We start from the raw sequence: 25,584 nt of genomic DNA on the forward strand, positions 1-25,584 counted from the left end.
CTCTGCGGTGACAGCATGCGGTGACAGTGACGGACTGTGATTGTGTGTCTACGCTCCTTTCTTTCTTTATCTCTACTTTGTTACCACTTTACCTCCCCCTCCTCTCTCTCTCCAGCATAGGGTAGCAAACCGGATCTTTTTCTCTGGTTAACCTCCCTGCCTTTCCTCTTTCCTCTGTCTCTCTCTGCACCGGCTTTGGATGACTGCTCCTCTGTTCGTGCCTGTCGGTAGGACACGGTTCTTTCTGGTGGGCTGTAAGAAGGCAAAAAAGCAAGTAGCTTTCTGCCGCGCTATTTCGCTTTAAAGTGCCGAGACAGTAAGAAGAGATTTGTGCCGCATAATGTGTCGAACTCTTTGCGTGCCGTGACCGTAGGCATCCAGAAATGTACTCGTTTCGTGTTTTTCTACGTCCATGCCCCCGTATTCGAAGAGGTCACTCTTCTTGCTCCGCTGCTTGTAATATTTCATGATCACGTCGTCTGGTGTCCGAGCATATCAGTCAACAACGAAGTAGTAACTGATAAGAGAGGTATAGCAGAAGACTTGAATGATTAGTTTCGCTTAGTTTGCGCATCTGATAATTACTTTACCCCTACTTCGCCACTTATGACGAGATCATAGCCATCGAGGATGTTTCTATCTCCGAAGAAGGCGTACTGTCACTTCTTCTTAATCTATATCCTAAGAAATTGCCAGGAATTGATACCATACTGATCGCCTTCCTTATAAGGTATGACGAATAGTGTGCCAAATATATACGTTTCATGTTTAAAGAGCCACTTTCACGCACTGAACTTCCGAACGATTGGAATTATGCTAAGATCACACCAGTACCTAGAAACAATGATCACTCGCTTGTGCCTTTTTTCAGGCCTATCTATATCCCTGCTATGTTCTAGCACATAAATGTTTGAATATATAATAATTAAACTCCTTGCCGTTCTTGTTGAAAGTAGCAACATAATTACCGCCATCAACATGGTTTTCGCAAAGGGTTATAAAAACTTAAAGTATGGGGTTTTACGTGCCAAAACCACTTTCTGATTATGAGGCACACCGTAGTGGGGGACTCCGGAAATTTCGACCACACGGGGTTCTTTAACGTGCACCTAAATCTAAGCACATGGGTGTTTTCGCATTTCGTCCCCATCGAAATGCGGCCGCCGTGGCTCGCAAAAGATTCTCAACGGTAATCCAGCTCATTGAGACAATGGATGACCTTGCCGCAGTGGTTGGTATGCATAGCAAAGTAGGTATTGTATTATCATATTTGGATAAAACCTTCGATCGTGTGAGTCACCAGAAGTTACTGCTTAAACTCACGCCAATTCTGAAAAACGAGTCTTTTGGGGATTGCACCATATCTTTACTCAGAAGCCAATGTGTAACACTCCATGCTGTAAACTCAAGTTAGTAAAGCAATGAAGGGGGCTAGTTGGTGAATTTTCGTGATTATATTGCGCTTAGTGTTACACGTCATGTCTTTCGCTAAATATCGTCAGTGTAACACTAAGTACAATATAATCATGAACTGTAAACTCAAACTCAGGCTCCAATAAATCATGTGGCCCTAGGGTTCTACTTTGTCACCGTTGTTTTTCTGTTATTTGTCAGTGATGTCGTACAAAATGTATCTGTAAATATAAAGCTTTTTGCGGAAATTGTATACTGGATCGAGAAATTCAAGGTCTGAGTGATCAAGAATCTTTAAACATAGCGTTATCTACCTTGAACACATGGTGCATAAATTGGCAGATGACAATTAATTACAAAAAAAGCCGCGATAAGAGGGACACAGAAAAAATCTTAGTTTTTGTTCACTCACCGCATTGATGGCCATGCTCTGCCAGAGGGCCCTAGGCATGAATACTAGAGAATATTTCTCACATCTGACTTAATATGGTATGAGCATGTCGAGTACATTGAAAAAAGGGCCATGAAAAACCTCTTTTATCTACGGAAGAGGCTTCGAAATGCCGCGCCAGACATAACATTTCTCGCATACAAGACATTTATTAGACTGTCGTTGGAATACGCAGTTGTAGTGTGGGATCCCTCTACTGTGTTCAACGTAAAAAAACTAGAAATGGTTCGAAGAAAGTTTATTCGATCTCTCTTTAATTGTTATAGCTGGCAGACGTCGCCCTCACTCCTCTTACGAAAAGCGGAACCTGAAGGACTACAAAGAAGAAAAAGCACGGAAAGGCTGAAATTCTTTTATTTAGTTTTTCGGGACAAAATTGGACTTGATAAAGCATCGTATGTAAACCCATCATCAGAATGTGCAGTGCGCTGTTTTCACTGTATGAAAGTTGTAGACTTTATAAATCTCGGGGATATGTACAGAAATTCATTTTTTCCTAAAACAACCCGTGAATGGAATTGTTCACCAGCTGATGTTGTAGAACGTGAAACTACTTATAGATGCACTCAGGGACCAATCCTGATTTCTGTCTCATTATTTTGGTTATACCTTGATGCATTTCATTATAAATAATACAATGTTTTCTTTCTGTGTTCAGTTTATCTTCCATTTTTTCACCATGTCTTTGTGATGTTATATGTTGCAACTACTTTACCAAAAAATTATGTATGCTCACTCCTGTTTAAAGGGACACTAAAAGCAAATACTTAGTCGAAGTGGCCTGTTTAAATACATTTCCAGAAACATCGCAACGCTTGTTTCGTGCCAAGAAAAGACTTAGTTTACGATTAAATTGTATCTGAAAAGTCTGAATACCTTTTTCTAAATTTAAATGTCACGCCACCCAACTAGGGCAGTGGTAACGTTGCATACGCCATCACCAACCTCTGCTGCCGTCGGTGAGTAAAGCGGCCCCCGACAGACGGCGGCACCGAGCCACGCCAGAAGGGCGGATTCGACGCTGCAACTGCTTTTTGGTCAAGTGGCGTAGGCCGTTCGGGCATACCGCGACATCACATGGAAGTTGAATTCTCTGCTATTTGGAGTTTGTGCGAGTTTCGCGAGCCAGCAAAACCAGCGCAGCACTTCGCGATCAGAAAAGTGCCGAAGCGTGATAGCTTGGGCGGTTCAGAGTCGAGCGAAAACGAAACCTTTCGACCGCCCCCGTTATTATGAACGATAATTTCAATGAGTTCTTTTTCCTAGACATGAAATAGAACTCGACAAGTCGCATTTTGTTTCGTCTTATAATGCAATACGAGGATGTCTTTTGCAACGAGTAGCTGAGTACTCGTGACCTAATTTAACAGAGGAGGGCTTTCGTCATCGGGCAATTGCTTGAATGTCCCGGTAGAGTCTCTAACCATGTCCTGCATTTATCTCGATTTCTCGATTATTAAGGCTCTGTTTGCGATAATATTGAGGCTTTATAGGTTCTCGAGCACTAATCTATCCCTTTAGCTTTACTTAGTTTTCTCCTTTAGTGTTCCTTTAAGGCCTGGCAGTCAGGCTAGCAGTCTAGAATAAGCAAATAAAGATATCCAATGCTGAGAAGTGGAGGTAACTCACGAATGAAGACATTGCCTTCAAAACGCGCATAAACGTACTGTTTAAATATGAGCAAAACAGGTTCCTGCCTATACCGAAAACCAATCTCAGAGGTTGCTTTTTTTGACTGCATACGCCGGAAGTGCTGGCCAGAGCCTGACGTACGTTCTTCCCGCGCCTTCTTAGTTAGGGCGTTCGGCCACCAATTGCGTATAGGTTGTGTTCAGCTCCACGTCCCAAGGACGGCTCTTTCCTGGTAGTTAAAGCTGACCGGGAATGCCGTGTGTTTCTTAAGCACACGCGCCAGAAAGAATTGAGAGGCCAGAAACATTTCTTGACCGTCAAGTTTTGAGATCACTTATTGGAGGTGGGAGTGTCGCCATTGGCGGTGGTGAGCAATGATTTTTTTATTTAGCCGCCGCAGTGTCCGGGTGAAGCTAAGGCTCAGCCGGTCGCCTGTTCGACAGCAATGACACAGCAACGTTGACAAAGCTAATGTGGTGGCGCTGCGACGACAGCGTCCGAAAATTACGCATGGTTACGAAGAATTAAACGCAGCTTTGTTATTGAAATCCTGTCGCAGTAAATGCTCTAACGCGTGGCGAGGCAGCTCTGTAACGAAATCTGTCCTTTACATATTCCTACCTCTGGTACCCGATCGCACAACTTCTGCACTCTTCTGGCAATGACGTCACGCCTTTGGTACACTCTAAGAAACGTTTACACCCTTTGGGTGGTATTTTGACCACAAACAATAATCCTCACATGTCTTCCTTGCATTTTCTTTGTTTAATGCTGCTAGCCCGGTACTTCTTAGTCGCGAACGGCTTGAGCGTTATCAGTTTGACACAGCATTCTCGACAGGTAAGTAGCGAGCGCCGAGTTTTCAAGAGGGGAAACGCAAGCAAGCCACATGCCTATTATTTTGGGGGGACAAGATAAGCCCCAAAGGGCGTAAACTATTTTAGAGTGCAGCTCGCCAGCACGTAGTCGTCATAGCCTTCTGACGCACTGCCGTGTATCTGACGGTGCTGCGTGCGAATAGTTAAACCAAATACGAATTCCGCAGTGGAGTTAATGCGACAGCCGTATAATAGGTCGCAGACAGTTTGTATCAATTGCAACAAGCAAGTTGAAACATCCAAGTGGTGATGGCGATGAGGATGAAAACACTTTTTTTTTTTAGTGAAGGTTGTATGAAGGCATATTAGGTTCATTAAGAAGTTACGAAAATTGCAGCGCAATCAGAGCCGTCTCAAGAGGTGCGTCATTGGAGAAAGCCATAACGGAGTCCATAATGCCCCTGTCGGAGTTCATCGATCCGGTCGCTGGCCTATTGCAGGCGTCGTAGCACGCAAACACAGCGTGAAACTGATCATTAAGCTTGTCTTCCACTGTCGTGAGCTTTCCTAAACCGGCTGACCATTTATAATAGTCGGCGGCGAAATTCTGTCCACGAGCTCCAGCAGGCATTGCCGCATTTTAACCAGAACGATTCGGCTAGGGCATATCATTCCTCGAAGAGTCGCACATATCATACAACATTTCATGTGAAATTTTAGGATATTTTTTGAAATTTACTGATATTTAGAAATGATATTTTAGAAATGGTACAGCCATGTTTCGAAAATTAAGAGTGCAAAACCGACAGGGACGAAGGAAAATAATAACACTGCACTGGCGCTGACTCACAACTGAAGCGCCAGTGTCAGCGCCAGCGCCGTGTTCTTTGCCTTTGGCCTTGTCTGTTTCGCGCTGTTAATTTCCGAAACATGAATCGCCACCAACTCGCCCAAGTTTCTCTTCTAGAGTGGTACACTCGACTTCAATGCGTCATTGTGCTCCGCATAGGAAAGCAGAGTTTAGGAAAAGCGCATGCAAAACTCAGTAGTTGTAGAGTTCTACCCTTACCGTCTAACTTCACTTTTGCTCACACTTTGCTTCCGGCGCTCCGACAAGTGGTATATTGATGTCAGTAAAAGCGTCTCACATCCGTATCTGCAGTATTCTGCGCACACTCGCTGCATTTGCATTCGAGTTCTCGAGTCCTGACGATCTCAACTTACTCTTTTTAATGTTCCTTCTGTAGAGAAGGGCTTTGCTCCCTAACGTGCCGAGCCACGACAGTGAACACGTGGTTTGTGGTGATGACAGGTGGTGGAGATCGAATTTAAACACGGCGCTCGGACTAATTTCTCATATTATGAGGAAGCGGCCCGCTGTTGTGCCATTACCACAAGCCCGGATTCCGAATCTGCAAGATGCAGAATTTATCCTGCGAGCGCCCAAATTCTCCCTTGAAAAGGCAAGATGCTGAGCCGTCAGGCAGCGGTGTCCTGCGGGAGAAGCCTCGGCGAGCAGCGTGTTCGGACGTGTCAGCGTGTGCCAGACAGCCCGGCGCCGCACCTCCCTTTGCCTGGAGGTCACCGCGCGCGCGAACTTTGAACCGGGTGGCCAGCGCGGTCGCTGGTTGGACCCCTCGGACGACCGTCGTGTGCTGACTTTGTATTGGGCCGTTTGAGTGACAATGGTTCCTCGGGGATTATAAAAGCAGCGACGCGCTGCCTGAAAAACAGGATCCGCCGACCCACCGGGAGACAGTGTCGCTCCCGACTGGGGTGAGATGTGTCACGCGTTTTCGCCGGACGTCGTCGTGCGGGAGCAGTCGCGTTTGTGTGAGCTCTCGGCCCCAGTGCCGATCCGATCTTGTCCTGTACAATGACCTGTATATAATGTATAAAATCCCTTTCGTTATTCTCATCGACGCCTGGCTCGGAGTCTTCGCTACCAACGCTCTGTCACGAAACGGGTGACGAGCGCTACGGGACCACAAAGTCGTAATCGTGGTGCAGCGGTGCAAAGTCGTAACACCGCGTGGCCGCAGTAGAGTGTTAAGTAGCGCTGCTAATATAAGGCTTGCAGAGAGGCATGCCCAATATCTGTCCCGCGGTACGTTCAACCGAAGGAATTTTTTAAACGTCGTAGTTTTGGGAAGAGCCACAAATTCGCAAACAACCTCGGCATATTGTTCCTTGGCAAATCTAAAGTCCGCGCGACCAAGGAGCCAAAACCTGACCTCGTATCACCAATCGTCACACGAAGGTATTTTTAGAGTTCACGCTGTATGAGAGTCCAAGAACTGCTTGGCCACCTGCTCTAAAATATTGCTTCAGCTAAATTACTGCAGCATTTTAAACACTAAAGCTGTATTCACATGAAAGTACTTAAATACAGTTACTATTACGTGAGAAAGACTGAAGAAGCCGTAAAGAAAGGACGCAGCCAGAAATCATTGCGAAAGAAACTTGGCATAGGAAAAGCCAAGATGTATGCACTAAAATATAAGCAGCGTAATATCACCAGCAATCTAGATGATATAGTAGAAGCAGCAGAAGAATTACATACTGACCTGTACAGTACCCAGAGGAGTCAGGATACCTCAACAAGAAACAGTAATGAAGAGGATACAGAAACTCCTCCCATAAGTAGTGATGAGATCAAAGGGGCCTTGAAACACAAGAAACCAGGAAGAGCTGCAGGGTCAGATGGAATAACAGTCGATTTAATCAAAGATGGAGAAGACATAACGCTTGGAAAAGTGGCGGCTCATTATACGAAGTGTCTGTCGACTGCAAGGGTCCCAGAAAACTGGACGACTGCAATCATTATACTAATCCACAGAAAGGGAGACGTTAAAGAGTTGAAAAATAATAGGTGAATCAGCTTAGTTCCAGTATTATAAAAAATATTTACCAAAATAATCTTCAGTAGAATAAGGGCAACACTTGAACTTCATCAAAGAAGGGGGAACAGGCTGGCTTCAGGAAAGGATACTCTAAGATAGATCACATCGATCTCATTAATCATGTTATCGAGAAATCCGCTGAGTATATCAAGCCTCTCTATATGGCTTTCATAGATTACTAAAAGGCATTTCATTCAGTAGAGACACCAACAGTCATAGCGGCATTACGTAATCATGGAGTACTAAAGCTTACGTAAATACCTTTGAAAACATCTACGGAGGTTCTAAAGCTCCCTCAATTCTACACAAGCAGCAAGACACCTATAAAGAAAGGGATCAGACAGGGAGACACAATTTCTCTCATGCTATTCACTGGCTGCTTGGAAGAAGTATTCAAGCTATTAAAGTGGGAAGGCTTAGGAGTAAAGATCGATGGCGAATATCTCAGCAACCTTCGGTTTGCCGATGACATTATTCGATTCAGCAACAATGCAGACTAGTTACAACAAATTATTGCCGACCTAAACAGACAGAGCGTAAGAGTGGGCTTCAAGGTTCATATGCAGAAGACAAAGATAATCATAAATAGCTTTGCAAAGGAACAAAAGTTCAGGATCGCCAGTCGGCCTCTAGAGTATGTGAAGTTGTACTTTTACCAAGGTCGATTAATCACAGGCGACCCTGATCATGAGGAGCAAATTCACAGAATAAAAATGGGTTGTATTGCACACGGCAGACATTACCAGCTCCTGACTGGAAGTTTACCATTATCATTGAAAAGGACGTGTACAACCAGTGCATTTTAGCAGTGCTGATATATGAGGCAGACTTGGAGACTGACAAAGAAGCTAGAGAACAAGTTACGGACTGCGCAAAGAGCGATGGAACGAAGATTGCTAGGCAAGACGTCAAGAGACAGAAAGAGAGTGGTTTGGATCACAGAGCAAACAGGTATAGGCGATATTCTCATTGACATCAAGAGCAAAATATGGAGCTGGGCAGGTCATGTAATGCGCAGGTTAGATAACCGTTGGACCATTAGGGTTGCAGAAGGGGTACCAAGAGAAGGGAAACGCAATCGACGACGACAAAAGACTAAGTGAAGCGATTAAATTAGGATATTCGCGGGCGCTAGTTGGAATCGGTTCGTGCAGGACAGGGTAATTGGAGATGGTAGGGAGAGGCCTTCGTCCTGCAGTGGACATAAAACAGGCTAATGATGACGATCATGATGAAATACAGTTCACTTGAAGGTGCAAAATTATCAACTGTGGCTCACAACTGCTTCCTAGCAATGAGTACCGCAGTTTTCAAGTGCTGCTTTAGTCCGTGCTGCTCCAATATGTCACTATCACATTTCAGTGCAGAAGCCGTGTCGCTGCGCCTATAACAAAGAGGCATTCGTCGTTGACCTGTGTGCTTAAAAAAACAAAAGAATTAATGCTGATCCCTGCCTTTGGCTCTACCGCCGCCATGCTGTCGTGCTATCCAGGGCGCATGGGCGACTCGTGCGGGCAGAGTCAGTGTTTTCAAGGATGCGGAGTGCGTACAGCCGCAAGAACAATGGAGCGAAGCGGAGACACTCCACACTCCACTGAATCGCCTATTTGCTTAAGCGAGGACAGGGTTCTCCTTGCCATGATTAGTGCGGGCACACACACTATAAGAACGCAAGCGTTCCTGCTGAGCTTTAGTAAAGGTGAAGCTAACATTATGTACTATTTCACCTGGTGATGACTTAAGGCAGGCGGCCTTTCATTGGTCTCACCTCGATTAATATTATATGCGACGCATGTAGCAATTCTTCAACGCAACTGGCGACGTAGGACATTGCACCAGCGTGCCAGCACTGTGAGGCGCCTGATAGCTGCTAGGGCGCTGCTTTCTCTCCCTGGCAGAAGTAGTCTTGAGTGCTGCGTCGCGCAATCATGTAGCACCCGCACACTGTCCAACGAGTTCAAGCGCCACGCTACAACTTCCAGTGAAATTCCAGCGACCTCCGCATTTCAAATTTGGTCCCTTTGTTGTTAAGAACAAGTTTCCAATCATCGTCATTTGTGAGCCAAACACTGAGAGCGTCATCGACCTGTCAGGATATGAAGCTTTCATGTCAGCCACCTGTAGCGATCGCAGCAAAATCATCGTTTACGTCACCTGCGATTTCACTTATGTTTTGCCCCCAGTTGCACCTGATGATAACAATCAGTACGTATGTTTGACTATGAAGTGCAAGAACGTCGCACTCACGTTCGTAGGTTCCTACATTTCACCTTCGAGTCGATTTGACAACGCAAGACTAGTGCAATTTTAACAGTGACACCTGGACCATAGATTATTACCGGTGATTTCAATGTGCATCATCCGCTATGGAGAAGGTTAAAAATAGATTGTCAAGGAAGACATATACTATCCTTCGCGTCAGCACATGGACACTGCTACCTAAACGATGGCAGTCCCACTTTTCTGCGGTGATTGACATACAGCAGCTGCCTGAACTTAACTTTTGTTTCAAGATGCCTCACTGCCAGTGTGAAGTGGTTCCCGGACAACTAAACGGATGGTAGTTAACACGCTCCAACATGTCTTAAAATTGACGGCATACGCAAGTGACACTCTACCACAGTTCTTCAACGCATCGACTTGGTTAAATACACGATGGTCAGCGAGAGGAATTGCCAAAGTATCCAGCACTGTCTAATTAAGCTAATTAAGGGAGCTAATTAAGGAAGCTGCTCAAGAAGCCACAAGAATATTTAGGCCTATTCCTAAATTTTCTTAATTCGAAGGAGAATTGGAGTGGCTTCGAGCAATTCGCCGTCGCGCGGAATGACGGTACAGGCGCACGAAGTCCATCTACGACCTAAGGGAGGCGACACACATACAAAAGAGGATCCAGCGTCAGACCAAGTCCCTCAAGACCCTAAGATGGGAGACTTTCTGTGATTTACATGATGCACATAAACCCATGTCACCTATATGCAGAACGGTGAGCTGTCTTCGAACATCACAGCAACAACGCCACCCCTTCAAATGCCTGGCTCTGCCGAGGTCGCCGAGAGATCGCCATATCGGAGGACTTCTCTTTGAAGGTTGCTGTTCTACCGACTTCGTTCCTCGCGAATGATACCCACGACGTTCCAATCTCGCGGGATTATCTTATGCACAATCTGTTTTCCATCGAGGAGTTGCGATGGCATTAGCAGCGTGCAGATATTCCTCATCGCCTGGGCCTGATGGGTGACATGCGCTACTTTTGGCAGCCACGGTGAAACAACCCCGCATGTTCTTCTGGACGAATACAACAATTCATGGCCTGAAGGAGAGCTTCCTGCTGCATGGAAGTCCAGCCGCCTTGTGCCTCTGCTTAAGCCAGGTACATCACCTATACACGTGTCGTCTTATTGTCCCATTTCTCTGGTCTACGAAAGGTGATAGAGAGGATGATCCTGACACATCTATATTGGTATCTAGAACACTGCAACATATACCCAGACACTAACGTAGGCTTCCGACGCAGACACGCTTCTGTAGATCACGTCGTAGATCTCATCTGGTCTGTTCAGCGCGAAAAAAATCTACGGAGCCTGCCCGCGGCGATGTTCCTGCACGTTAAAGGCGCTTATGACAACGTAAATCATCGAGCCATCCTGGACGCCTTGGGAGATGTCGGCCTATGTGACCTTGTTTTGCGATGGATATTCAGTTACTTGAAGGATAGATTATTCTTTGTGCAAAGAGAGGATGGTGCGTCATCCCAACAAAAAAACACCTACCATCGCGTACCACAAGGCGGAGTCTTGAGCCCTACTCTATTTAACTTCATGGTCATCGACCTGGTTCATACCCTTCCGCAATCCGTCCATATGTCAATCTATGCAGACGATGTGTGCATTTGGTCATCGGAAGCGACGCATTCTCAGGGGCGCGTCGGACTCCAAAAAGCGGCCGTACTAACATCAGGTCATCTTCGAGCACGAGGTCCGGAGGTGTCCTGCGAGAAGTGCTCTATGGTCGCTTTCACGTGCAAAGCAATGAGAACGTGCATTGCCAGAATTAATGGACAGCCTATTGTCTACGAGAAGACGCACAGCTTTCTAGGAGTGATAATAGATCGAGACTTCTGGAGTCCTCATTTCTCCTACCTAAAAAGGAAACTAGTCATGATGACCCACATGCTCGGATTCCTTGCATGAAAGTCATGGGTTGCGTCTTTGAGTGCGTTGCTCCAACTCCATAATGCACTGTTCCTGAGTGTCCTGCGCTGCAGCCGACCTGTGCTGGGTGGGGCCGGTAAGACCAACTTCCATGTCCTCCAGTCTGTGCAAGCTGAAGCTCTGGCAGTTTGTCTTGGCCTTCTCAGATATGCATCGACGGCAGCCACAATAGCCATCGCACATGACCACCCCATCAATGCATATATTTCAGTCGACGCTTTAAGGATGCACATATGGCACTCCGCCCGACTTCCATCGCATCATCTCGCCTCCCTTCTTGCCGCTCGACCTGGTTCAGCGTTTAGCAGGATTATTGCCGCCAACCAAGGATCTGTACCGTCAAACTTCATGCCTGCAGCATGGTCATTTCTGCCGCTGTGGTGCTTGCATCCACGCCAGGCCTCTTTCTCATTCCCCGAATCAAAAACAAAAGGGACTTGTCATCTTTCGGCCTCAAACAAGCCGCGCTTTCATTCCTACATGGCAAGCACAAAAAGCACATCCACGTTTACACGGATGGTTCGGTCTCCTCTAAACGTTCAGCTGGAGCAGGGGTAACTGCCGCAAAATATGTCACTATCATATTCAAGACGTCTCACATTACATCATGCACGGCCGCAGAACTTGTAGCTAACTGGGCTACTCAGGAGTTTATTGTTCATAAATCATCACATTCATGATGTGACTCGAAGGCAGCTCTCCAGTGTCTGCTGTAGACTTTCAACCATGGACCTAACGCACAATTCGTCGCAGACTCCCAGCTACTCCCCCGTCGCGCAATCGACAAGGGGTGAAGCACCATCCACCAGTGGGTACCAGTTCACTGCGAAATTTCGGGAAATCACAGTGCGGATGAGGCGGCCCGATCGGCCCACGATTGTGTTCATATCAGACCGATACGTCTGGCAAGAACAGATGCGGCCACAAGTCTTCGTTCCCTCGTACGCGAGCTTATGGAGACTCTGTGGAACACCAGTGAATACAGGAACGCACGTCTTCTCAGATTTGATCCATGTCTGCAACTGCGTCTTCCACAAGGGTTACCATGTGCGGAAGCAAAACTTCTGTGCCACCTGTGGCTCGGTGTGACATTTACGAACTTCTACTTCTTCCGCATTGGAATAGCCGACAGCCCTACTCACAGCACCTGCAGCTGCGAGGAGACGTTCGAGCGCCTGCTCTGTGGCTGTCCCCGTTATGCTGTGCCAAGAAAAATGCTCGTGACCACGCTCGAAAAACTGGACAATCGCTCCTTCACAAAAGAAAAAGTTCTAGAACACTCGTCCAGGCGGGTTTCGGCACTCAGCGCCTTAAGGGATCTACTGAAGTTTTTAAGCACCTGTGAATCGTGCGGCCTTCTTTGAATGTTGTAGCGCGTAGCATTGTGTTACTCTGTGGATTTTCTCAGTGTCTTTTTCTTCTTTCTCATTTTATTCCCCTTAACCTTTTCCTCTGCACCGGGTAGCCAGCCCGTACTTACACTGGCTAAACTCCCTTTCTTTCCTCTCCTTTTGTCCCTCTCTCTCTCTACATGTTCCTAGCGTCGTCGGTGCTTCACCCGCTGGTGAACTGGCAAGTTCTTGCTATCAGACCTAATTTTCAAAAGCTGACGCTATCGAAAAATCTCATATAAAAAAATTATACGTGCCACGTGTACATTGTTATGAGCGGCGTACCTATTCAGTATGTGCCTCGTATGAAAGCTTTCATGTATCAAGCTAGACTGTACACAGCGTTCCTTTACCCTCAATTCGACACGCTAACACATTTTCCCTCGTTTTCGCATCCTCCCGCCTCACACCCTCTCCCCTTTAGAAGAAACCCACCTATGTATACTGTGGCGAGGAAAGCATACGTCGCCTTGAAGAAGACAAGTCCACTTGTCGAAACGTTGGCTCCTGCATTTACCTTGTTCACGTTTTGCTCATCGTCTTGAATTTCCATCTCCCGCATTCCCCGTCTTTTCAGTGGCTTTATAGCATGTTTTATGCGTATCGCGCATGTCTGGCGTTGTTATATGTTTTTACATGCCTTGCTACATAGATATGAACTATCTTTATGTGCGTGTTTTCAGTCTCTTTTGTGCACTTTCATTCGTTTACGGAAAAGAGTGCGTCTTCTAATATCCTTTCTGCTTTCTTGTGTGAGTATAACTTTGCAAATGTGAATACGATTTGACCGTCACCTGTGCATATCACTACTTGCGCACTTGTTTTCCCTGCCCTGCGTAAAAGTGTAGCCTACGTCAGTGTTGATACCATCTTCTTTCAGATAACATTAATAAATCAAAAGCAAAGGTTGCTGTATTGAATTTCTCCCCGAACGCTCACGTCAATATAACCACACTGATTTAAACGTACTCTCACATTCCAGCATCTTTATTTCATGAACAATTCTTGGTGGTTTACTAATCGGCATTTGCCGGATCAATGTGGACATGTCAAGCTCCGTGAGATCAGTGGGCGCGGTATATTCGTTGCAGTGACGGCACTCGTTTTTCAATTCAGCGCGATTTTTCGCTCACAACATAACCTCTAACATTAAGCGCAGACTTGTGCTACAGCAAAATTGCATTGGTAAACGCCCAAAATGATACCTGGCTTCAAGTGGCGGGAGTCCCGGCATTAAGGCAAACGCCCACCTATGACGTAGTTCACTCCGTACAGCACCCCAGTCGAAACGCAAGGCAGAGCTGATAACAGGTGCGCTGCAGTGCGCTCCAGCTGTCAGCTGTCAAAACCAGGCCGCCTTCGCCCTTTCCTCTGCAACCGACAATCGACTGCGTCACATAGGAAGATCGTCTGTGAATCGAGACTGCCGCCTACAAATGCGAAACAGCGTTAACATTGATGACGAACATCTCGGAACACGTGTCAGATAAGTTGGACTGTCTTCGCATATGATTGTTTTCAAATTTTAAATACAAGCACGTACGATAATCGCAAAATTAGGATGTTCATTAACAACGTCTTGTTAGCATTGTGCCTGCTTGCTCCGTCTGTTAGCGAAAATTATGTCCACAAAAGCATATAAAGCACTTGTGCAGCAGGATTCGCATGGAAATTCTTATTATTGTTACGGATATTTAAATTGTAACGACTGGTGTATAATAAAATTTTATAGCTGAGTGGTCAGTGAAAAAGGATGTATGTTTAGGTTTCAGGTGGCCACCAGCTTTCTTTGGAAGAGCCCAGACTTAATTCACTACGAGAAGTGCGGCAACATCCATAAATTGTCAACGCGAGATTTTCTGGCCACCGGTATTAGGGCTTGCTGCGCACCATTTCACAATACCCGAGTATGCCATTGAATTCTACCACGTTGTCACAGTCACATGCTGTTACAATATTTCGGCATAATGCTCATGCAGTTTCGAGGCTAAAGAAAAAAAATCGCTAACGAAGAGGACCTACTTCGGGCGCAAAATTAATATACTACTAAAGGGGAAATGGCGCTTACGAAGGCCATCACATATACGATGAAAAACATTTTCTCATATAACTTTTTTTTACTAAAATAGATTGTTCTAGCTGGCTTCAATCCTCACATGTGCAACGTGCATGGCATATTTCTGGCAATGTCCAGTTCCCAGTTGCGAACTTTCTTCCTTTCAAACCACGACACAATCATCCACAGCAAGCCGACGAATATGCACAGGCTGCCCAGAAGCCAGAACATCGCATCGTACGAGCCAAGATTGTCCCTGAAGAGACCTGAAACAGCAGAACAAGAATGAGGCGAGCTTCTTCCCAGGCTCCACCATACCACGAAATGAAGTGAAACTGTCTGTATTTGATCATGCAACTCCGGATATGTGTTTGGCTCCACTGCTCACAAATGAACATTGGGGGTTTGGTCAAGAAAAGCTTTCCCGTTAAGCAATGTTCCGCATTTGCCTGTCAGCGAGCACGACGTTATATTTAATTTTTAGCTCAACACACACTGCTACAAATCCTCGAAAAAAAAGGAAGAAAGACAAAGGACTCTATTAACCTTATAGCATCTATGGTTTAGTGATTTCCTGTTCCTGCCACTATGTAAAATTTCAATCTATTTTCCTGCAACATTTGAAAAAGCTTCTCTAATCTTATATCCTCATATGTATCCTCAGCTCTAGTCTTCATATCCGAAGAAGCTTAACCATAACGAACAAATGGTGTGACATACTGGCACAAGAGACACCGACAAAAGAAAGTAGGAACACGGAAAAAATGCCTAAACGGGAGGCGAAATCATTTTTCCTTATGAAAGTTAGTACGCTGTAGGGGCGTCCTCTATGGTTGAGCAGCACTCCCTCTCAGAACACTTTAGAACCATGGAATAGATAAATAAATATTCGACAATACGTTTGTAAGATCTTCCTGTTCTTTTCGTATTTTCTTTCTATGCTGAGTAATAAGCAGACAACGGGCATAGTGAAATATGAGCTGATTATTCAGCTTTTAAGCTCGCGAAGTTTGGTTATTAAACCGAGTTGAACAAGTGAGCGCTACAGATTTTGTGCGAACCCCACGTACAAGGTATGCGTAGCATGCCATTGAATGTAAATTTGTTTTGACGAAAACCGTAAATCAGTAGTGCTGTGCCTAATCAGAAAGAAAAATGTTTATAGCAGGTTGAGGGAACGTGGCAACCAAACCCACCGAGCAGCATACGAGGTTTGGCCAAGGGCCCAATACAATGCCACAACCAATCAAATTTAATGCCGTTGAAAACATTCATCTAGAAGCTCCTGCACTTCATAAGAGTCGTTAACAAGGACAATTTTAATTCAGACATAAAATAAACAATGACCGCTATAAATGATGAATAGCTCGATGTCATGTAATATCCGAGAAAGTTTAAGGCCATACACAAAATGTCGACACTGGCAGAAAGGACTCCACTGCAGTGGGTTGAGTTTTTGTTTACCAATTTACTTCCAAATGTCATTTATGAAATAATAACCAAATCATGTTTGTACTGTGGTAACCTTAAAAATGATGCCTGCATCGGGCGGATACTCCCGTTTGTTGCAACCACTGTACTATGTCAGACATTTGGCAGTCTAATGCTAGAAAATATAGAATTCTATCCTTTGTAAACGCATACGAAGTGAATAAGGATTTTCCAATTATTCAAATGAACTTCAAGTTCTTCGCGCGTGCTAGCTAATGCAAAGTGAAAATGATCTTGCATGGGATGCGACCTCTACAGACCGCATTTACTTACACTGCCTCAGGCTAAAGCGTCCGGTGACACGTAGAACAGTTATTTTTTTTTGTCGTTGGTTGTTGGTTTTAGAGAACACTTGCCTATTAGGCGTGTGTGATATGCCATGCGTTTCGGTGACGTGGTTACCCAGTGACCATGACATTGGGCTGCTGATGTTGAGGTCGCGCGTATCATCCTGGCCGCAGCGGCTACATTTCAACATTTCCCCTCTCAGCGACCGAAAACGACCTGGGGGAGGAAAGACTAGCGCACCGGCGACTTCCCCTGTTTGGCGCCAAACGCCGATCAAATTGCGAGAACGAAATTTCTACGAACTGCTAAATTTCTAAAAGGGTTGCCAGAGGCATTCCCGGTTATCAGCAGCCAACCGCGACATTCCTGAGCCGTGAACCGGGCCCTGCCCTTTGAGAGGAAGAAACGTGCCTTCTCAGTTCCAGTGAAAATGCGTGTTCATGAATTATGTTCACCCGGGGTTCCCAGATTGGTGCTGTCCTGGCCACCGCGAGGAGAAAGGGAAAACGTGGACTGAAATCAGCCTGGCTAGTTAACTCTGTGCACGGAGAAGAGTCACAGTCGGTTGACTGACATCCTTTAATTGTGTAAATACCTGAATAAAGTTTTTCTTCCTTTCGTCAACATGTCCTGATGGCTGCCTGGCACGACACCAGCTCGATATCACATCGGCCACGCAACCCCAATCCTACTAACCTAGTCATATATACATTAGGCGATGAAGTGCTGCTTTTATCAAAGAAAACATGAGGGGATGATGGAGATAATTGTTATTGTTTGTTTTCTTTTCATGTACATGGAGACGGAGCTTTTGGCATCCGACAGTGAAATTTAAATTTCAAAAATTGTGTTTCACGTTCACAGCGCAAGAGTAGACAGTAAAATCCACCTTGAAGAGCGCTTATGCCCCATAGCTGCATTGATGTCTCAGGAGGATATACTGAATGTTGAGAAAATAAAAGCAGCTGCTACGATAGGGTCATTGGACTAGCCCTCCTAACTGCAAGGCTAACAATTATACAGTTAAATTGCGATTAATGCGGCTTAAAAAATCCGTAGTGTTATTTGGCTTTCCCGATCAATGAGGCAAGTAACTGGACGTCGAGTCCACAGACGCGACGCTAATTGACGCAAGTAAAAGTCCGTTTGTCTGAGGTAACATCACCTAATAAATGGAGACCTGACAAACAAAAAAGAAACTTCAGGAGGAGCAGCACAGTGTTTACCAAACAATGAGACACATTGCAGCATGATGCTTTCTTTTATAAATGCCAAACCGAATGCGATTATCGAATTACGTTCCATCGGGGCCGCATGGCCACTATTCGCCACAATCGGAAGCCTACATAGGTGAACCATATCAGACGTACTTCCACCTTTTCATGAAGTTGTGCAGTTAAAAGTATGCTTGGTTATCTAGCTCGTTATTAGGTTAACAATTTAATCAGCAATTATTAGCTAATTCTTAAATTGAACAGAGCCATCTTACTCTCGGGATGAGTGCGTTTGCCATGGAAGCTAAATACAAGGACTAAAGTGAGCTTTATGCACTGGCTTTGATCCTGTGTTAAGGTGCAGAAATCATAAAAGACTTTCTAAAGTAGTAGTAATTATGTCAAACGCTCTCGTTCCTTTTCTGACCTCCCCAAAAGCAGAACTTGAGGGTACAGTGTTCATAATACTGATTCGCGGCAACTTAGGGCAAGGTTTCATTTTTTTTTCCCCGCTGTTATTTTCTTTCTTAGTTATTTTCCTTTGTCAGAGCACGTCGTGTCTATGTGCATCGTCCACTTCCTGTAATGAATTACTAGAAATGAAAAGAAGCATTGTCAAATACTGCCTCCCTGCAAAAACGGAACACGCTAGACACCGTACAGCTCTCCAAGCCATGGACTTATGAGTAATTTAAGCAGTCGAAAGCATGGAAACTCTGAATAGCACATAATAACAATCACGCATGATTCATGCACACAATGAAATACTGTGCATCTACGGTTGCGTGCATATGGCAATAAAGAAAATTATCTCTCTCTCTCTCACTCGGCAGCCAGAGCTTGTTCGCTGTATAGGGATATAAACTTGGAATTGCGCAGAACTACGCTCAACTAGATGCAACTTACTTGTTCTTGGAGTGAATGACGAAGCCACAGATACTCAGAATATCATTATACCAACAGATACTAAACATAACTGCTTGCACAAATCATAAGCGAACGAATACTCAGCTTATTGTAGCGAAGAAAGTTACAATGTCAACGGCGCACGTGTTCAACTAGGGCCACCTAATTATGACCTTGTGCAGCAGGCGAACCGCGCAAGTAGCGTCTGCTTCGCATATGATGTCCATTAGTGAAAGAGGCTTTCAAATGATAGTGACGAAGCTGTGCAGCACTGCGTGCACTGGCGGCACAATTATTCTGTGTCGAAATGAATAAATTGCACAAGTTCTGGACGATAACACTCAAATTATTTCGCCAGAATTCGGTCATGATTATGTAATATGCCGACAGGTGTGCGCCGATCATTGCGACCGGATCAATCGAAGACAGGGCGTCTAACGAGATCCGAGTCCAGTAGGCTATCCTGCACTAGTGGAGGGCACTAAAATAAGGCAACTTCATGTGCACTCAAGCTGTCGTTGTAACAGAAAACCTCAACTCTGCCACGTACGCCTTCATCGGTGTTTGAATAACGAAAACCACCTACCCAGCTTAAGCTCACTCAAGTTTTACGCAGGTCGTCATGTTAAGTCATCGACTTGGTAACTTAGCCACGTTAGATTTTTTTCAGCCAAACGATAAACAAAAGGCAACAGATCATGTTAACTGACATCATAGGGTTCAGGCTGAAGTCTTCCCATTGGCTGACGAATATTTTCAGTAGGATATAATATTTCATTGAAGTAACACTTAGGAATAACTTCCAAGAAACGCGTTGGTGCAGCGAATAGGTCTGCTTGTGGCGATACTCTAACGCGACTATAACATCATGCCCCTTGTTCTTCCTTTTCTTTATTATATTGTGTTCTTCCGTAATGTTTAACGCCAATACAAACAAACAAATCTAAATTTGGCCCTGTGCAACAAGCCATCAAGGCTATTATTTTGCAATTATGTTCTTCCAATAGATGTGCAAGGAGTTTCCAGAGTGTTGCCACGCCCCTCTTTATTTTAAGGAAACCTGTAGGTACAAATATAAGCAAGGTTAGTGTGAGCTTCCCACCAGGAAGCAATCAGTGAAAGCTCTAAAGACGGTAGGTGCGTGTGAGACGCCTACGTAGTCATGGCGCCCGCTGGCTTAATCTGGAGGCACATAACCTAACCTGAAATGCTTGTCTCGATGCAATCTCCATTTATCGCGTGCAATACATCCTTGTGTCACGATACGAACTCGTACGATACGTGAGGACTACGACGCCTAAAGTTAACTAAAATTATCTTAATAAACATGATACTCACCCACAACAGGAGGCTTTCCCAGTAGCAGTGGCCCGCAGATGGCGCCCATGATACTGTACCCCACGGCTAGCCGCTCGAGTCCCAAATAGTCTGCCATCATAACGCTGTGCATTGTCATGCCGCAGCCCATGAACATGGCCACGCACAGTGACGCACCAACCAAAGCGACGTACCGATCGGTGAATGGCACCGACACCACCGTCGCACCAAGAAGAATGTAGTTCACTACCATCAACGTCGTGCGCCGCAGGTATTTGCGATCTGCCAGTAGCGGCAGGAACACCCTTCCCACAAGGTCCGTTATTGAGAAGTAAGGGATGAGGGCCACAGCCTCCCGCAGCGGTACGCCTTTGTCCAAAGCAAGGTCCACTATTGTGGAGAAGAAGATATCCGTGTTGTAGCAGAGCACTAGCCAAGTGACAATGAGCGTGTATAACATACTGCACTTGAAAACTTCGCGAACACTTTGCAGCACAGCCTGCAAGGTGGAGACCGGCATGGTTGCGCAGCTGGCTTCCAGTTGAGTAATAAGAAGCGATGGTCGAGGTGCTTGTGTCTCGCTTCGGGCTTTCAGTCCGCTAGCAGGAATCGATAGCCGACGCGCTTCTGCCGCGAGTTGGGATTCTAGTTCAGTGATAGGGCACGATGAGCGACGTAACTTTGATTGCCGCCGAGTTTCGAATTCGGTCATTGGAAACGATGGTAGACTTGCTGCTGTCGGGCGTCTTTTCTCGATTCTCTCACTGGAAACCCAAGAGGGTTCGCGGAACACGAAGCTTAAGGCGAACATATGCATCAGGATGGCACCAAGAAGAAGGAGGCTTCCCCGGAAGCCGTACGTGTTTCTCAGGAAGAGCAGGAGCTGAGGGTAGAAGAATGCGCACGCCGTGGAGCCAGCAAACATGATGCCGTGGGCGGTACCTCTGTACCGCTTGAAATACATGCTTATGGTGACTTGCAGCATGGTGGCGACGACTCCCACACCAAAACCTGGTATGGTAAAAGAAACAAAAAATGTTACATGGTTGATTACAGAATATTATTGTGGCAGCAATCATAGAAGTTCATGGTGAATATGTGCGCGATCAGTTTCTTGTGTGACTTGTTGCATATCCTCATGCCATCTGTGAATAGCGAATTCTTATGGGCCCATCACCAGGCACGCGAAGTGACAATCTCAGTGCCAATCAGAATGCCTAAATGCTACCAAGGCATAGTATATCTTGTAATCAGAACAACTTCTCCCTCTCTGCTTGAAACTCCGTAGCAGCCCCCTCTATCTTTAGTACGCTGGCTGTAGTTTTGCTGCAATGGCAATCCATCTACAGGCAGAGCTGAACAGGCACGTTTATCTCGCGGATTGGGCGCGATGTATTTATTATATTTGCTATAGATGTATGCGAGAAGAGACAAAGCCGGCAATATTATTACTAATATGGATGATATAGTTCAAGTGGCTGATGACTTCTATAGAGATTTATACAGTACCAGTGGCCCCAACGACGATAATGTGAGTGAGAATAGTCCACAAGTAACGCCGGAATCCCAGAAATAACACCGGAACAAGTAAAGAACGCCTTGTGCGCTATGAAAAGGGGGAAGACAGCTGGGGTGGATCAGGTAACAGCAGATTTGTTGAAGTATGGTGGGCACATTGTTCTAGAAAAATTGGCCACCCTGTACACACAGAGCCTCATGACCTCGAGCGTACTGGAATCTTGGAAGAACGCTAACATAATCCTAATCTATAAGAAAGGGGACGCCAGAGACTTGATAAATTATAGAGCGATCAGCTTACTATCCGTTGCCTACAAAGTATTTAATAAGGTAATCGCAAATAGAATCAGTAACGCCTTAGACTTCTGTCAACCAAAGGACCAGGCAGGCTTCCGTAAAGGCTACTCAACAATAGACCTATTCACACTATCAATCAGGTGATAGAGAAATGTGCGGAATATAACCTACCGTTATATATGGCTTTCATTGTTTACGAAAAAGCGTTTGATTCAGTCGAAAGCTCAGCAGTAATGGAAGCATTACGGAATGAGGGTGTAGACGAGCCATATGTAAAAATACTGAAAGATATCTATAGCAGCTCCACAGCCACCATAGTCATCCATAAAGAAAGCAACAAAATCCCAATAAAGAAAGGCATCCGGCAGGGCGATACGATCCCTGCAATGCTATTCAAAGCGTGTTTACAGGAGGTATTCAGAGACGTGGAGAGGGAAGAATTGAGGATAAGAGTTAATAGAGATGGCCATAGTAACTTGCGATTCGCTGATGATATTGCCTTGCTAATTAACTCAGGGAACCAGTTACAATGCCTGCTCACTGACCTGGAGAGGCAAAGCAGAAGGGTGGGTCGAAAAATTATTCTGCAGGAAACTACAGTAATGCTTAACAGTCTCGGAAGAGTACAGCAATTTACAATAGGTAGCGAGACACTGGAAGTTGTAAGGGTATACATCTACTTAGGGCAGGTAGTGACGGGGTATCCGGATCAAGAGACTGAAATAATCAGAAGAATAACAATGGTCTGGGGTACGTTTTGCAGGCATTCTCAGATCATGAACAGCAGGTTGCCATTATCTCTCAAGAGAAAAGCGTATAACAGCTGTGTCTTACCAGTACTCATCTACGGGGCAGAAACCTGGAGAGTTACGAAAAGGGTTCTACTCAAATTGAGGACCACGCAACGAGCTATGGAATGAAGAATGATAGGTGTAACGTTAAAGGATAAGAAAAGAGCAGATTGGGTGAGGGAACAGATGCGAGGTAATGACATTTTAGTTGAAATAAAGAAAAATAAATGGACATGGGCAGGTTATTTAATGAGGAGGAAAGATAACCGATGGTTATTAACGTTTACAGACTGGATTTTAAGGGATGGGAAGCGTAGCAGGGGGCGGCAGAAAATTAGGTCGGCGGATGAGATAAAGAAGTTTGCAGGGACAACATGGTCAAAATTAGTACATGACCGGGGTAGTTGGAGAAGTATGGGAGAGGCTTTGCCCTGCAGTGGGCATAAACAGGCTGAGGATGATGATAACGTATTATGCTTGCGTCCCCTTGGTTCATCCATTCTTCGATATTGGTCAATTATGGCGACATGCCAAAATCACGCAGCAAATTACGATCGCTCAAAAATAAACGAAAGCCCACAAAAAGCCTCAAACGCACTAGGAGGGGTAATTCAAGGGCCCCGGAAACAATGATTTGCCCCAGCCGTATGGCTTACGCTGTTTCGCCACCAACCATGTCGGCGTAGCGGCTATGGCGTTGCGATATTAAGCCCGAGCGCGCGGGATAGATCACCAGCAGCGGCGGCCGCAACTAGAAGGGAGTTAAATTCAAGAACAATCGTGTACCGCGCATTGGTATTGGTTGAAGAATCCCAGGTGGCCAAAAGTATTCGAAGTGTCTGACAACTGCACGCCCCATAATCAAATCGTTGTTCTGGCTCTTGAATACTCCAGAAAGAAAATTTTATTTGTTTCACGCTGTAACATGAACAGATGGCAAAAAAATTTGTTAAAGGGCATTTGCTACAACCCGATTTTGCTGCGGTGCTCATCTCAGTATTATCATTATCAAATAATAATGTTACAATACTTCATATACCTCAGGCACATATATTAATTCGTTCAAATTATTTTAGAGAACATGTACAGGTACCGGAATATGGGGGACAGTACTAAAAGCTGCTTCAACATGGTCTTATACAAGCCGTCAATAGCTATTATCCGTGGCCGAACGCGGCTTGCGGCATCATAGGACCATACCCAACAAGTACACAAGGAAACCGCTGCACCTTCGTACTGCCGCACCGTTCTTCTAAATTGACTTGGTTGTGCACTTTGAGCAGTCTAAATTGTAAAATTATCTGGGAGAAGTTGCCTAAGTCATTTACTAGATAATGTTTTCCAATACAACTCACAGCGTGTCATAGGATGTGCTTTACTAGCAATGCTCTCAGCGACACATGTGTAGCTGTATTTGTGGAACTTACGGAAACGACACTATTACCAACCCCAGTCAAACATTACCGAACGCATCAGCCGAAGCCTAAAAGAACACGATAACAATACTCACACAACGCCACAAACTGTGGCACTAGGCCACTTCGTTTGATATGGCTCCGCATCTATCACCATTATTTCTTTCATATTTCGTGTCACACCGTTTCGCTTAAGATCAAGCAGGTTCTTGTTGTTTAAGTGAACAGAAGTACCGGTGTCATGTGTTCGGGCTCTGGAACCGGCAACGTAAGCTGGTTGCTCCTTTCGAATGTATGTAATCCAGTTCCCTGCGATCACCACCTTTCCAGCGCAAGTCATTTCTGCTTCACACGGAGTTTCGTATGGAGCACAGTACAGTGCTCTGTCTTCTGCTCTTTACTCGCTCGTCCTGTATAGCGCTGTTCCTGTTTTTATTCTGGAGTTATTAGGCCCCCCTAATCCCACTTTCTCGAGGGGAAGAAAACTGCTCTCGGAAACTTCAGTCAGGCGTGGCGCTTCCACGTGAGCAGATTTGAAAGGATCCTGAAAAGCCTGGATATGGGCCTCTATCATCATTATCACTGCGCAGTACGCATCGGGAGGCCTGCGCAGATAAAAGATTCGCAGTCACGGTAAGTTAGGAACAGAAATACCGCTCTGTATTCCGTACTTGCCACATGCTGACGAGGCACCATTAATACTCTCCAAGGCTTTTTTTCATCGCAAATTTTAAGAGCAGTTGTCTTTCCAGGCACCCTTAATGCATTGATGCGCGACGATTACCTAGGATATGGCAGCGGCCAATGAAAATATGATGGTGTGAACCAACTTCACGGGTACGATTCCTGCGGTATTTAGATTCTCATGTGCAGCAGCATCACACCTGTGCCTTTGGAGTTGGCAGCCTTCTCTACTCATTATACGTTCTACTGTTAAAGAAGAGATCCTAACTCCAGCAAAATAATATATTTGGGACGGATATTATGTGGTGTACATCATACATCTAAACGTTCTAATGTCTTTACAGCCACTATAATGTTCTGACGCTACAGTGTGTTGGGTTACTATGATTTCGATGCCAAAGGTATCACTCGGCTTCAAGCGAACCAATCAGATTCTGTGAACCAATCAGGTTAGTTCCAAAGACAAATAACGCACCGTGTACTACGCCGAGAGTGATGGAAAGCCACGTGACATCCGGAGCGAAAGCCGATGCTATAACGCCTGTAGACGCCAACACGGATCCTACTGCCATCACTGGAACAGTGCTGAAATGTTCGCTCAGTGGACCGGACACGAGACCTGCAAACGAGTGGTGACATATCCGCGTCAATTAACTTTTCACGGCACAAATATCAGTTAAATCGGCAAACAATAAAACACGACCCATTTCCTGCACGCTAAACTAGACATGTAAAACAAATTAGGCAAGACAGAAAGAAGTGCCGAAACGATCAGAATAATATTT

General features: G+C 45.3%; 1 protein-coding gene across 1 annotated transcript in view; it reads right to left on the minus strand.

The window, feature by feature from the left end:
- Window positions 1-13,806: 13,806 nt before the first annotated feature.
- The window catches only part of LOC135902770 (monocarboxylate transporter 12-like), a 70,223-nt gene continuing 58,445 nt past the window's right edge, over window positions 13,807-25,584 (minus strand). The window contains exons 6-9 of the mRNA XM_070532981.1: window positions 25,275-25,418; window positions 20,116-21,105; window positions 14,979-15,144; window positions 13,807-14,193 (exon numbers count right to left, since the gene is read on the minus strand). Of these exons, the coding sequence (XP_070389082.1) occupies window positions 14,085-14,193; window positions 14,979-15,144; window positions 20,116-21,105; window positions 25,275-25,418 (1,409 nt within the window). The 3' untranslated portion in view covers window positions 13,807-14,084. The remainder of the gene's footprint in view (window positions 14,194-14,978; window positions 15,145-20,115; window positions 21,106-25,274; window positions 25,419-25,584) is intronic.

Source organism: Dermacentor albipictus, chromosome 2 (assembly GCF_038994185.2).
Source record: "Dermacentor albipictus isolate Rhodes 1998 colony chromosome 2, USDA_Dalb.pri_finalv2, whole genome shotgun sequence".
Classification (NCBI taxonomy): Eukaryota; Metazoa; Arthropoda; class Arachnida; order Ixodida; family Ixodidae; genus Dermacentor; species Dermacentor albipictus.